The sequence below is a fragment of the Athene cunicularia genome, assembly GCF_003259725.1.
Source record: "Athene cunicularia isolate RWA chromosome 9 unlocalized genomic scaffold, athCun1 chr9_part1, whole genome shotgun sequence".
Lineage (NCBI taxonomy): Eukaryota > Metazoa > Chordata > Aves > Strigiformes > Strigidae > Athene > Athene cunicularia.
The window spans coordinates 26,178,524-26,192,191 of NW_020799110.1; the positions used below are offsets into that span (position 1 = coordinate 26,178,524).

General features: G+C 36.9%; 1 protein-coding gene across 2 annotated transcripts in view; it reads left to right on the forward strand.

Annotated features, from left to right (window-relative positions):
• Positions 1-8: 8 nt before the first annotated feature.
• RET (ret proto-oncogene) overlaps positions 9-13,668 on the forward strand; it is an 84,057-nt gene continuing 70,397 nt past the window's right edge. For both annotated transcript variants that reach the window (XM_026854892.1, XM_026854893.1), the window contains exon 1: positions 9-205. In XM_026854892.1, the coding sequence (XP_026710693.1) occupies positions 142-205 (64 nt within the window). In that variant the 5' untranslated portion in view covers positions 9-141. The remainder of the gene's footprint in view (positions 206-13,668) is intronic.

Genomic DNA, 13,668 nt, shown 5'->3' on the forward strand with positions numbered 1-13,668 from the left:
GCCTTGGTGCGTCCCATCGCGGCCCGCTGCCGCCGCCCCGGGCCATGGGCCGGCCCGACTGAGGGCCCGCAGGGACTCGCCCGGTGCTGCCCGGAGCGCCGCGGCCGAGGCGGGGTCGCAGGAGTCCCGGTGAGGGGGAAGATGCCCTCCGCCGGGCGGACTGCGGGCTGCCGCCGCCTTCTCCTCTTCCTCCTCCTCTGCGGGGGTAAGTACCGCCGAGCCCGACCCCGACCCCGCGGGAAGTTTGCGGGGCGTGGGTGATCGATGCCACCGGCGGCTGGGTCCGGCTCCGAAAATCTTTCCCAAAAGATGCACAAGATATAAATAACCCTAATACATTTTCTTTGCTTTTTAAGCTCGAAGGCTAAGTTAGAACAGATGTGAGTTTCCTTGTTCTTTAAATTTATGATGTGAAAGGGAAGAATATTCAAGTGTATTCCTATTTTAAGTTTCTAAAACGTTAATCCTCCTCTGTTGTTCTCCCATTGGAGCTTTTTGTATCATCAGATTAAATGTGGTTTGGACTGATTAAATGAAAATGACCAAAATATCAAAAGTTATTGGATCATAACTTAGATGATGCTACCCACAGATGTCAGGTTTCTAAAGCAAACAGAAAATCCCTTATATCTCTCTTTCTTCCATATGGCTTTGTTTGCTGATGCATTTCTGATGTTTACATGAATAAATCAAAGTTGTTGTTTGCTGGAAAATGCAGTACAACCTTGCACACCAAAAATGCATTTGTGAAAAAAAGCGAACCCCCAACCAGCCTAGTAGTTTACTAGGTGGCATAACAGAGAGTAAGTGGAATATTAATTCTATATATGTGATTCTCTGTGAAATGTGCATCTTGTTCCTTTGTTTAAAATTAATTGTATTAGTTGTAATTATTACAATTGTAATAATTGTATTAGTTCACACCATCTTAAACCATTTTCTGTAACTTGCAGAGATTATAAAGCCTCTACTTTATTGCATTTTTTCATTAGTATGCTAAAATACTTCAAGTTGCCCTTACTCTTTCTCTTCCTAGTACATTGTTGTTAAGGCCTGATCTTCATAAAAACTCAGTGGTACTCTCAAACCTAGGACATGGTGTATGCCATGTCTAAACGCTTATTTAAAAAAAAAATAGAATGGGTTGTATCCCAAATCATTTCACTACCAGGAAGAATTAGCCATACTTGTATTGCTAATGGATGATCTATCACGCCTACTTTGCTTTTATCTTTGTCAAATCCATTTTCTTTAATGTTTTTGGCAGGATTAGAAGAAATGTAATTTACCTAAATTCTTCAATTTGAGGGGTATGTTTTCATTAGCCAAAATGAGTCAGATGCATTTGCTTGACAATAATTTTTAATGATTTCTGTTTAAACTGGACAGATGAACTTGCTCCTATTCATGCTGTGATGCCCCAGAATATTGTACATATTGAACTAACTGGTGCTTGGAACTCCCAAGTTGCTTTTTTGTACAGGATCCTTTTTTCCTTTGTTGTTTTCCTTTCAGTTGGACCATCATTTGATTTTACTTTCAGGTGTATAACTTCAAATTAATTTCATCTGAAAGTCACAGGTGGGAAAGGGAGTTGTCTCTGTGTGTTCTCCCCACTCAAGACAGGTATCTACACCCTCGTTCTTTAAGTATCAGACCTAAGCAGCTGGAAATTAGTTTGAAATATTAAATGTGACCATAAATTGTTAACTCTTGGATCTGCTCATAACTTGGAGGAATACTATGGGAGTTAATTTATTGAGCAGGACAGACTGCCAAGTAGACTTTTTTTTTTAATACCACTTGCTTATACTTACAATTGCAAATATTAATTTTGTTTATGCTCTTAGTTTTGACTTGTGAGGCTTAATACTTGATTCCCCTTAATTTTTACTAAAACTATGGGGAAGAAAAGTTATATACAGTTAGGATCACACTTTAGGGTAATTGTATTCAGAGTTATTTCAAGAAGTCTGGCATGTTAGCAACGTTTGTATGGGTGTCTGGTGCTGAAGAAGCACTGTTTTACGTTGTTTAGATGTGTAATGCTAATTCCTATTTATATAATAAAAGATGAGTTGACAAAAGAGGTAAAATGAGTGGTTATGTCTTGGAGGTATTTGCAAAATCCCTGTGTGCATAGAGTTCCAGTTTAGAAACAGAGCTGTCTTGCTGTGATGCTGCAGTTCCCTGGCAGGAGGAGAAATGCAGTGAAACCAGTGGGATCCATCCTAGGGGAAAGTCAGAGATTTTCCACTGGGAACTGTGTCATTCTGTGAGGGAATTCCTTTCACCTGGGCATGACATAGTCATAGAGGATTCCCACCCGAAGTTAAAGTGAAGCCACACCCTTGCACTCACCTCCTGTTGGTACACATTTGGTTTATCTAACTGTAGGGTTTTGGAAAGCTTAAAACTGCAGTAGTTCTTGAAATATGTGTTCACAACTAACCCAAAGGTTTCCTCTAACTTGGAACAAGATTGCATTTTACCAAGTGAGCTGAATTAATCAGTTAGCTGAGCATGCTGTTAGTTGAAAGGATTACATCTGGTTCTTTTGTATTAGCGGGCTTTAAAAAGCACACTGGACCATTTGTTCTGAAGCAGAAAGGCTGCAGCCTTGCTGCTTTTGCACCATAAGCAATGCATGAGTCTCCTGCTGGCACTGGTATTAACATGCAGCAGCCTAGCAATAGAGAAAATAAAAGAAATGTTTCTTCTCAAATTAAAACTTCTGTCTCTTTCATCAGTATCAATTAAAAAAAATTGCAGATTTTTATTATGGAGCGTGCATGTGTATTTTTCGAGTTTTGTATCTTGTCAGTTGTAGGACTTCAGCGTATTTACTTGCACACAGTGCTGTGTTGCTGTTTGGCGCTGGAGTTTTGATTCAATTCTGAAAGTTCATTGATATAAGAGAAGGACCTTGTTCAGTTAAGTGTAGAAAGAGTGCCTGTGGGAAAGACTTGGTAGGATTGTCTTGCCTGGAAAGTAATTTTTGTTATTAAAGGGAATACTTCTGAAGAGATAATGAATTTTCAGTGAATGAAATAAAGTTTATAAGCATTACACCATGCAAGTTTTGTAAAACTGTAAGGGAAACCTGCTTCTACATGAAAATAATAGAGCTGCTGCTTCAACAAATGTGTTCTTGAATACAGATTATTCAAAATTTTTTTCTATTTTTTTGTCTGTGATATGAAAGTACTGATGAATGTATTGTGCTTAAATGAATATCACTGTACAGGATCGATTCTTACAGTGCATTTTTATGCTGTTAGGGTTGCTGTTAATGTTTTATTTTGTCTGGTTACAATTTACAAGTCATGGCTCAACTCATGCATCCAGATCAAGGACAGACTTTAGAAACCAATTGTGCAACTACTGACATTCTTTTCCCAAAGGATCCAAAGTTTAGAGATTTTGTGTAATACTTGTATTTCATGATAGAAAATGGATGTTTTCCCTAGGAAAAGAGCACCTGTGTGATTCTTAAAAAAAAAAAAAAAAATTAGATCAAAACAGTGCTAATCATATCAAATGGTGGAGCACAGACCATTGACTTGAGTCAGGGACCAGGCTAAAGAGAGACACAAATTTGTTTGTGTGCCTGTCACTTCTGCAGTGATCTGGTCAGACAATATGTGATTTTTTTTAAATTTTACTTTGTTTAAATTATAACCCTGACTGTAGGGCAGGGCAAAGGGAATCTGTGGAGAAAACTGAGAGGTACTTCGTTAGATCTTACATGTCTTACTTGGAGAGGGTCTAAGAGTTATAAGGAAATTTCAAACCTAGCTGCTCTTTTTGATAGGAAAAAGAGTATAAATTTTGATACTTTTGTTCTTTCCTACTTTGTTATTTTCCTCTGCCAAGAGGTTCAGCATCCCATGTGCTGGCTCTTCCCCAGGCACCTCACAGCCTGCTGGTGAGGCCAGCGCTTCCCCTCACTCTCATCACCTGCTTCTGCCTACATAGGCCCTGACACTGCTGCTTCACTCACACAGGACTGATGGTAGGGCTCATTCCAGTGTTCCTGTTAATTTCCAGGGAAGGTGCCTGGACCCTCTGTGGCCCTCCAGGCTTAGTCTCTCCCCTTACTTTATCCCTATTCCCAGGTCCTTCACCTTCCACAAATGAAATTTTGCACTGAAGCACACAACCTGCAGCATTCTCCATTTCACAAAAAGTAACGTATTGGGTTTTTTTCGCTTATACTAATAGAATCCATATTTGTGCTGTATTTAATTCTCTTTACTTCTCACTGTTATTTCTGCTGTACCTTCTGTCCCTTAGATGGCTGTTATTTGCCTATCTGCCTGTCTTCTCAGGGTGCATGTCAGGGCAATATGAAGGATTGGCTTGACTAGTTCTGTTAGACAGTTTGTTGGAGTCTCGGTCTTCGGGTGCATTCATGGATTTTGTTACTACCATAAAGACAGTATAAAGAAAATTAATATGAAGATTATTAAAATTCAACATTTTAATGCTAAAAACCTCATTCATTAGGCTTTGATTAGCAGACAATATTTCCTGTAGTAACATAGGCAGTTTGCATGACAATGTTCAAGCACCTGAACGCAAGATGCACATTCAGTAGCATACCCACGTTCAGTTTTCCACTCATATGTCATTATAGTATTTTTAAAGTTGTATTTTTATTATTTATTTTACCAAAACAACCTAAATGACTGGTGAGAAAACATTTATTTTGTTAATCTCCATTTCTTCCACTTTCCACTTTGGCCTCTGGCAGGAGGGAAAGGATTTGTTCACTTGTTGTTGTACTTGCATTCTTGGCACCGAGGTTGGTAGAGGCAAGTACTATTTCTAGGCTTTTTAGGATTTGAACTGACGTAACTGGTTTGAGGGAAACAAATAGTAGCTCTCTGAGTACCTTGTTTGTCAACTGTACTCTTTTATGCATACTGCGTATTTAAAGGACACATACTAAGAGTAAACAAGAATTCATAGCTCTTGCTCCTCCTGAGCTGCCATCTCCCCCATAAGGCAAACTAGTGAACACAAATATGCCATGGCTTGAAAAAAATCCATGCTATAGGAGCTCGGTATTTTCTAGAGAGCCTTTTTGTATAAAGGTCACTTAGAGTCTGTCTGCGATGAGGTTTGTTTTATTCACACATTGGCATCCTTCAGCTTTCCAGCAGAACCGAAAGTGGTAACAGCTGGTTATTGACTGGAATTGTCTCTTGGTTTTGAAAAGTAACAAATTACCTGATACTGCTTATTGGGTGTAAGTGTGTGTAATATTAGTAATGTTGCAAAACTTACTCTAACACAGATGGTGATTCCCTACGTGAGCAAGGAGTTATGTCAAGAGCAGGCGCTTTCAGGGTTGAGGCACGTTCATTGTGCACAGTCTATTCTTAACTCTTACTTTCTACTTTGGTTTGGCAGAAGGAGAGCTTAAAAATTCACCAAATTATTCAGAAGAAACTGTGGGATTGTTTATTCTTCAAATGTTTTGGGTTTTTTTAACACTCTATTATATTTTGGAAAGCAAACAACTGAAGCACTGCAAGGATAAATAAAGCAATTATTGTAGGAGAATGACAGATTTGAGGTTTGTATATTAGTTTGGTTAGATCAGGAAATACACTGGAAAACTTCACAGAATCTCTAGTGATCATGAATCAATAAAAAACATCATCAGAGAAGCTGTAGGATAAAATCTGTTCAGAGGTCTTATTTTTACAATGGGATCTTGTCTTTAATCACTGAGATGTTGGCCACTTCCACAATGTTTTGGTGAAGTCATCATGAGCCTTTGACAAGTTTTCTTGTAGATATGTTGCTAGTTAATAAGAAAGTTTTTGTTAAGAAAATAGTGATTCAGCTAAGGTGGCTTTTGCTTCTTTTGGAGCTCAGGGTTTTTTTAGTATCTAAAGCTATCTTATTATTCAGATATTTTAGTTTTTTTTCCCCACAATAAGGAGAATACAAAACTGGGGTTTTTTTAAAGATTACTTCATAAAAATAGCTGAATAGTTTCAGATTTCTGGATCTTGAAATGGGACCATAAACATACCAGGCACATCTTTACCTAGAAGGGATGGTCTGTAAATTTGCTTAAAGAAAGATGATCATCAGCGCTTTAGAGCTTAAAGGAAAATTGTTGCGATCACAGTCAAAAAAAGGGAATTGGAGACTTTACTGGGATAATAGTACCAAAAAAGTTGTTTGACTGAATTACTTTAGAAGTTTGGCTAACAAAAATCAGGTGATTGTAAAAAGAAAATGGATATATTACGCCTAATGGCTGTCTAATGGATTTTCAGTGTATGCATTTAGAAAACTAATTAAACATCATGTTTAACTGAAAAAGTTGCTTGTGTTGCTGTAATGGGTGGGGGGCTTTTTTAGTGTCCACTTTGACTTTCTTCCAACTGAGATCTCACTCCCAGGTAATAAAATTAAATCTAGGTTTTTATCCTAGTTCAGAGACACCAAATTTTCTGTTATGGACAATTCCATTATCCGTTCTTTTCAGGTGCAAAATGGCAAAATTCATATTGACATCAATAGACCAAAATTCCATATCTCTGAAGCCCCTTAAAGACTAGTTTTGCCACTGAATTGGAGCAGGCAACCATTAGTCCTGTCAGTGCCATTCCAAAGCTGACTTGGAGATGAGACTTAAATCTCCCTGTGGCTTAAAGACACAGAGAAGTTTCTCTGTTTTTGTGAAGAGTAGATGCATAATTTTGATAGTTCTTTACCACACTGTTCCTATATCAAGAGCTGAGACTTTCAGATTGGATCCTAACAAGGAATTGCAGAGCAGCTCCCTTTGACTCCCTTAAGAGGATACTTCTACACTGCTTGGCTTCTGGAGTTTTTTGCCTTTAGTGTAAGGTGGCCTTTCTATATCCTGAGAAGTATTTCTGTGCAGAGTAATGAGGATGTAAGAAATATGAATGGTTTACAATATGTTAGTAAGAATAGATTTGATTCTCTAGGTTACCTTCTCCAACCTCTGCCACTGTGTTCCTCAAAAATTACCCATCAGGCTGAAGTCTGTTTTGCTGTTGTGCTTTTTGGGAGGAAGATAATGACCACCAGTGTTCTTGCTGTTTTTCATGGAATGGGGAGAGGGGAGAAAGAATTCAGATTAATACAAATCAAATGGAACATAACGTCAAAGAAAAATTATGTCTTACTGAAATCTAGCCTGAAACAGTCATCTATGGCTTTAAACAGCTGATTTATATATATATATATATATATATATATATATATATATATATAAAAAACATTGTGTCTATTTGGATGGGAATACCCAGTATAGAATGATTAATACATACATTTATATGACAGTCATCTCAAAGCAGGAAAGAGTTTGAAGTGTGCATGTACTCTAGGGCTGCAATCAGGCTTTCTTTTACAAAAAATAAAAACAGACACTGGCAAATTATATGAAAATATTTCTAAATTATGTTGCCATTGCTTTGTGGTCTGCAAGACTGTAAGACAGAAGTTCACAGAATCTAAATAACAGGGAGGGAAAAGGAAAGGATACAGAAACTCTCATCAGGAAAAGGCTTAGCGTTTTGATTTTACTAGGAAAATAAATTGTTTATTTTCCAGGGGAAAAAAAAAAATCAAATTGGGAGTAGAGGAATGAGAATGGATTTGGGTAGAGGGCATTGGCTGTTTTGATACTGTCATGTGATAACTGGGAAGTTCTGACAGGACCTTTGGAGAAATGCTCATTATTAAAAACAAAACCAAAGTGCTGCTCTGGCACCTGCAGTATGATGAACAACATTCGTAAAACACTTAAACAGAGCCTTATCACATCTCTGAAGTACTTAGGCATATGCTTAGGTTTATCCTATATCAGTAAAGCATTTTAGACTGGGACTGCTGAATCAAAGCCTGTTAAAGAATTGCATAGAAGTTCCCAAAGTTAAAACTGTGGTGGTATATTCAGGTGCCAAATTTCTCTTTGCTACCATTTGCTGTAAAGTTCCCCTCTCCTGGTGTGTACTTAGACTAATAATTGTGAGATACAGGTTTTTCCTGAGTTAACACATTACAAGTAAATGTAACATCCCAAACTTCTTTTGCAGCCTGCAGAATACAAAGATCCAGCTAGTTTGGAAGCAGCACACGTTACTTATTACTCAGGAGCATAGGTGAGGTCAGCTTGCACTGACCTCCATATTGCCTTTGTTTACAGTATCTAGGGTAGTATGTTTAGAGCTATTTTGGGTGTCTTTGTTATACCTTGTCATCCGAGGGTTAGATACCAGTGCTCCACTTTCTCACCATGACTAAAATACACATTTGAGATACTTTTCACTGACAGCATAAATAAAGTTCTCTCTATGTGATTATTTATTTATTTAACTGGATAGTTTTTCTGAGTAGCCTTCTAATAGTCTAATCTCCCTGAGTTAGACCAGGTAAAATCTGTACACAAACCTTTCTATATGCCTTTTGTTTTCTTGAGCTGTAGAGATTTGGCAATGGTTTCTGTTGCTCTGCTACCTTGGATCATTTGTGCTGCTTTTGAACTGTAATGTACTAGGTATCCCATTTGTATTTTGATAACCACAGTGTCTTTGGAAAGAAACACAGAAACAAATACAAAGAAATCATGATCGCCTGTTACTGCTTTTGAGCAATTCAGAGTAGAGGTTTCTCTAGTTGAGCCTGTGTATGTCATTGAAATTAAAAGGACAGAGGGAGATGGTTTCTGTACAATGGCTTATCCTAATTCCAATTATGAAACAAAGCAGTGGGAGCATTTGAATTTTAGGCTTGAACATATAAATTTTAAAGTAATGAGGGGGGAACAATATGGCTGTAATATAAATTTTATTGCACATTTCAATTCAGCATTGCTGACATGCTCTGAATGAGAAAGCATTCTAAACAGTTTTATGGCTTTGATAAACTTTTGCCTTTGTGAAGATCAGAAGAGTTTTCCTCAATTGCTTTGCTAAGGACTTTCTGGATAGCAAGAGAGTTTATAACATACACTTTCCAGATTCTTAGTATTTTTAAAAAAGAGAGAGACACAATAACACAAACATTTAAAACTTAGTTTCTATAATTCAACAACAAGCAGGATTATTTTAAGAAACCACAATAGATCACCCACAAAACCTCTGTAAAAAAGGGAAATGTTTATAAAATTACTTTCTTATAATATTGAGGCATTTAAGTGAGCCTGTTGGGGAAAGGGCCTTTATTTAACTCTTCTTAAATTTTAGTCTAATAATATTTGAAATGGACCAAAAGTTTCTAGGCAGTAAATGCCTAAAGAAGATAAGTAAGAATAGAAAGCCCAAGGTTCTATTTCTTGCCTTTTTTTTCCGCACCTTTTTTTTTTTTTCTAAATCTGGCTGCCACAGACTCTGTATTTTTATATTTTTTCCAGTAATGTATTAAAGCCTTGTCTCCTGGCATCATGCAGTTAGGTGGGAATTATTCACTTTATCGAAAAAATTCTGTTCTTCAACTCTGCACAGGAAATCTTGCCTTATGACACATATTTCCTGACAATTAGAAAGCAAATTAGAAGAATCTATAAAGTCTCTACTTTATCCTTTCAGAATTTGTCCGCAACACAACTTCTAGGAGACAATAAAGGAAGGGCATGTTATTTAAGTATTTAGGTTGGTAATCACAAACTCAGTTTAGATTGAATATAGTGGTTACATGTGTCAGAGTAATGAGGAGACTGGTAACAACTTTCACTTATTCTTATAAAATATTGTATTGCTAAAAAATCCCTCTGACAACAGATTCCCCGCCCCGTTATCCTGTTAATCCTTGCTGGTGGTGATAATGTAAGAATTACCACATGGAATCAGACTAAAACTCCATCTGGCCCATTAGCCTATTTCCTGATGATGGCTGTCAGTATCCAGTCTCGAATATTTTGGCCTTCATGCTACTTGGAATGCGAAGCATAATAAGTAGTTTAGGAAATACTGGTTTTGAAGAAAAATAGCAAAGATTAGTAATATTTATTCACAAAGACAACTGAGAAAGCACAGAGTTCAAATTCTTCAATTTATGCAGACATATTATAAAGATGGATGTAATGGTGAAGAGAGAGTAATGGTGGAAACCAGACATATGCAGCTTATATCATACCAAGATTCAGGAAGTATTTTGGTCGTGGAGAGCTACAGGAATCAGTTGTCCACAGTCACTGTGGGATTTCTATCACTGGGAGTATCTTAAGAACAGGTGTGACAGCAATATGTTGACATTTATATATATTTGGTACTACCTTGGGTGAGTTAGATGACCTCTGTTGGAAACTTCTGGTTTTGTGCTTAGGGTATAAGAAATAGGACAAATGCAGCCTTTGTATGTCTCCTGAAGTTAATGCCTGGTGTTTGATCAAGGATTTTTTAGAGATCTTGATAACTTGAATCTGTGGTCAGTGCAATTTGAGAGTTGATATCAAAATACTTACATCGTTAATCATCAGCAGCTGAGCGGACAGGTGCCTTTAATGTCAAGATGAGCTTCTGGAGTTTCTGATTTGCAGAATATCCCCAGGGATATATTTGATATGTGGTGGTCTTTTTTCTTTTTAAAAATCAAGTTATAATACCATGCTCAGGGTTCTCAAATCCCGGGCAATGAGTTGGGGACCTCACACTGGCACTAAGCATTTCCAATTAGGGCCTTTAAAAAGTCTATATATGTGTGGCCTAACCTTGTCACCCAGAAGAATAGAGTGAGTGATGTTTTCTTCAGACAGAAAGGAAATGCATTGGAGTGATAATATTTGTTGAGGCTCCGTTTTCTTAAGAGTTAAACTGGATTTATGGTTTGGTAGGCGGTTCTTATTAAATGAGAGTTTAATGATAGCAGAAAGACTATGAAAAAAATCACACTGGGATTATAACTCTGCTGTCAATATTTTCCACTCTGAATCCTAAATTACAATTGCCAGGACCATTTATCTGTCTTGGACTTCAGCTGCTGAGAACTCTCTTATAGTTTTCTGTTTCAATGAAGTGCTTTGCTAGATTTTAATCTTTGCAGAACTGCAGCTTGTATTTTTCCATTGTTGGTTCTGTTTCACAGTTAGTATCTTTCACTGCATTGTAATTCCACAACATTTTCAAATTAGGTGTTTTTCTTTAAATGTGCTGAATTTAAAATGGGTTTTGGGGCATGAGATACTTAATTGCTGTTGATTGACTGTACTGGTCTTATGGAAGGAACTGATAAGGTGTTTTACAAAATAAAACTATGGGGAAATATGGTGCAATCCTATAATATTATCCTATTTCCCATTTGGGAAGATTGTCGTTTACCCTGTATGTGCCAGCATGGCATAACAATAGGTTGTATCCAATTCTGAATGCAAGATAGAAGCAAGAAATCGCTGTGAAGAAAGGAGTGATTATTTCTTCTTTCCAAGGACTGAATTCAATCCTAATTAATCTTGATTTAAAGCCGAATTCTTACCTTGTCCCCTTTTCTGGCATTTGGACAGAAACCTACAAATGTGTGGCACTGCTGTTGAAAATGAAGTTGCATTGGTCTATGTGATTACCTTTCAAAATGTCCTGATAGAGTGCAGACACTGTCACAGCATCTGATTTTTTAGACATGTGATTTTTGTCTGGGAGGAATGTTTTGTTTGGATTTTTTTGGTTTTTACATCTAACTTTTGAGTAGCTTGTGAGTACCATCAGTCTCACAATAGAGCGAAAACTTTGAGCCTTAACTCTTTTTTCTTTAATTAAAAAGATAAGAAGGGGCATTATTTCAGAGTTGACTTGGCAAAACTGTGTACACCTAATTTTCCCCTTTTCACAACAGACACCTCCTTTTAGCAACTTTATTTACAACTGCCCTTAGATATCACTAGATAATAGATGCAGATACACCCATGTATCATGGAATATGATGCTTAAACTGATAACAACACTGAAGTTTTTTGTGCAAAGACCTGCCTGTATCTTCTTTTTTGTTAGAAGTACATATGTAGCTAGGGTTGACCAGAGCCCCAAAATATAGCCCTGCTTAGAAAGAATGAGCTTAAAAAAAAGTTGTCAATGAGAGAAGAAAATAAAATAAAATAAAAATAAAATAAAATAAAATAAAATAAAATAAAATAAAATAAAATAAAATAAAATAAAATAAACCAAAAAAACCTCATAACAAATTAATTCAGGTACTACACTCCAGCTTCTGTGCCTATCTTACTTGCTTAGGGAAATTCCGGCAAAGCTGGTGTTAAAATGCATGTTTCTTTTCTGTTGCTAATGTTAGAACTGTTTAACAAGGGAAAATAAATCAGTGTAGGGGAAATCAGGAAACTGTCAATGCAGAAAGTACTGTCAAAAGCAGAACGGGCAAGATTTTTATAAAATGGTTTGCTGGTGGGCTCATAGTCTTTTCTAGCTTCACCTAATGAAGGTTGGGATTTCCCCTAGATTTCAATTTTAAAGATGCTATACTTTCTTCTGGAGAGCACACTGAGACTAGTTTCCATTCCTTATGCCATGGTAACTTTTCCTAACATGAAGTAATGAAAACCAAATTTAGTTTCAACTTCCAGAATTTGCAAATTACTTTGGAATAGATACTGTAAAAGGGTTAGATTGCTCCATTTATCTCAATGAGTCATTAACACTGAAGTCTCACAAAGTCATTCAAATATGGCTATTAGCAACATTCTCATTGCTGATCATTTTAGTAGAGCTGTCTGAATAAACAAGTTACCCATTTGGATTCTTGTGGGAACCAAATGGTCAGTGATGGACATCATGATCTCTGCCAGAGTTAGGTGAATATTTAACAGGGTTTTCAAGCCCTTGGCAAAGACCATCTAGAAATCCTACCGATGGAGTAAGACACAGAGATTTTGCATGGCTCTCTATTTTAAATATCTCCAGACATAAAATTAATATCCTAGAAATTAAATATGTCATATAGACTGTTTTGCTGATTTTATCCCAATAAATAATGTTATTGTTTTGAAAATGCTGGAGGAGAATCAGGTGCATTTAAGGTGCTTTCCATTTGCAGGAGTCTGGATTTCTCATTATAAAATTAAGACTCAATGTGTCAAGCAGATAAATATGTGCAAGTCTTATTTGGTTTTACTCTCTCTGGAGTGGTGGTACTGAAATTATGGTTTAGTTCAATATGTCGTCCAGAGATACTGGTGGTCTTTCCCTTGATGTCAGTGTTTCTGTATTGTGCCTCTGGCAGCTGACTATCCATGGGAAAATGTATTATATTTTGATCACTAGTTCTTGAAGTGTGGGCTTCATACTACTAATGGTCTGTCAGCCATAGGAAAGAACGGAGAAGCCATATTAAACAGATATTTCAGTAGCACTTGCAGTTAAAACCTTGATGATAAACATGCATATTGTCATAAAAGGAAGAGGATTGAGCCACATATAGTGATATAAAATTCTGGGAACCCCTGTTGTGACAACGTGACAATATTTCATACTAAAATTTTTGTTAAACAATTTTGAATATACAGCTGACCCTCCTCTTTTTCTTTGGGAGGGGGTTGGTTTTGTGTGGAAAAATCTTAAGTGCACATATTTACTGGTGTAAGAATAACAAGCCAATCAAAGAAAAAAGTCAAAGCGGACAAAAACTTTTGTCAAATGACTTGAGGGCATTTGTTTACTGCTGTTCTTA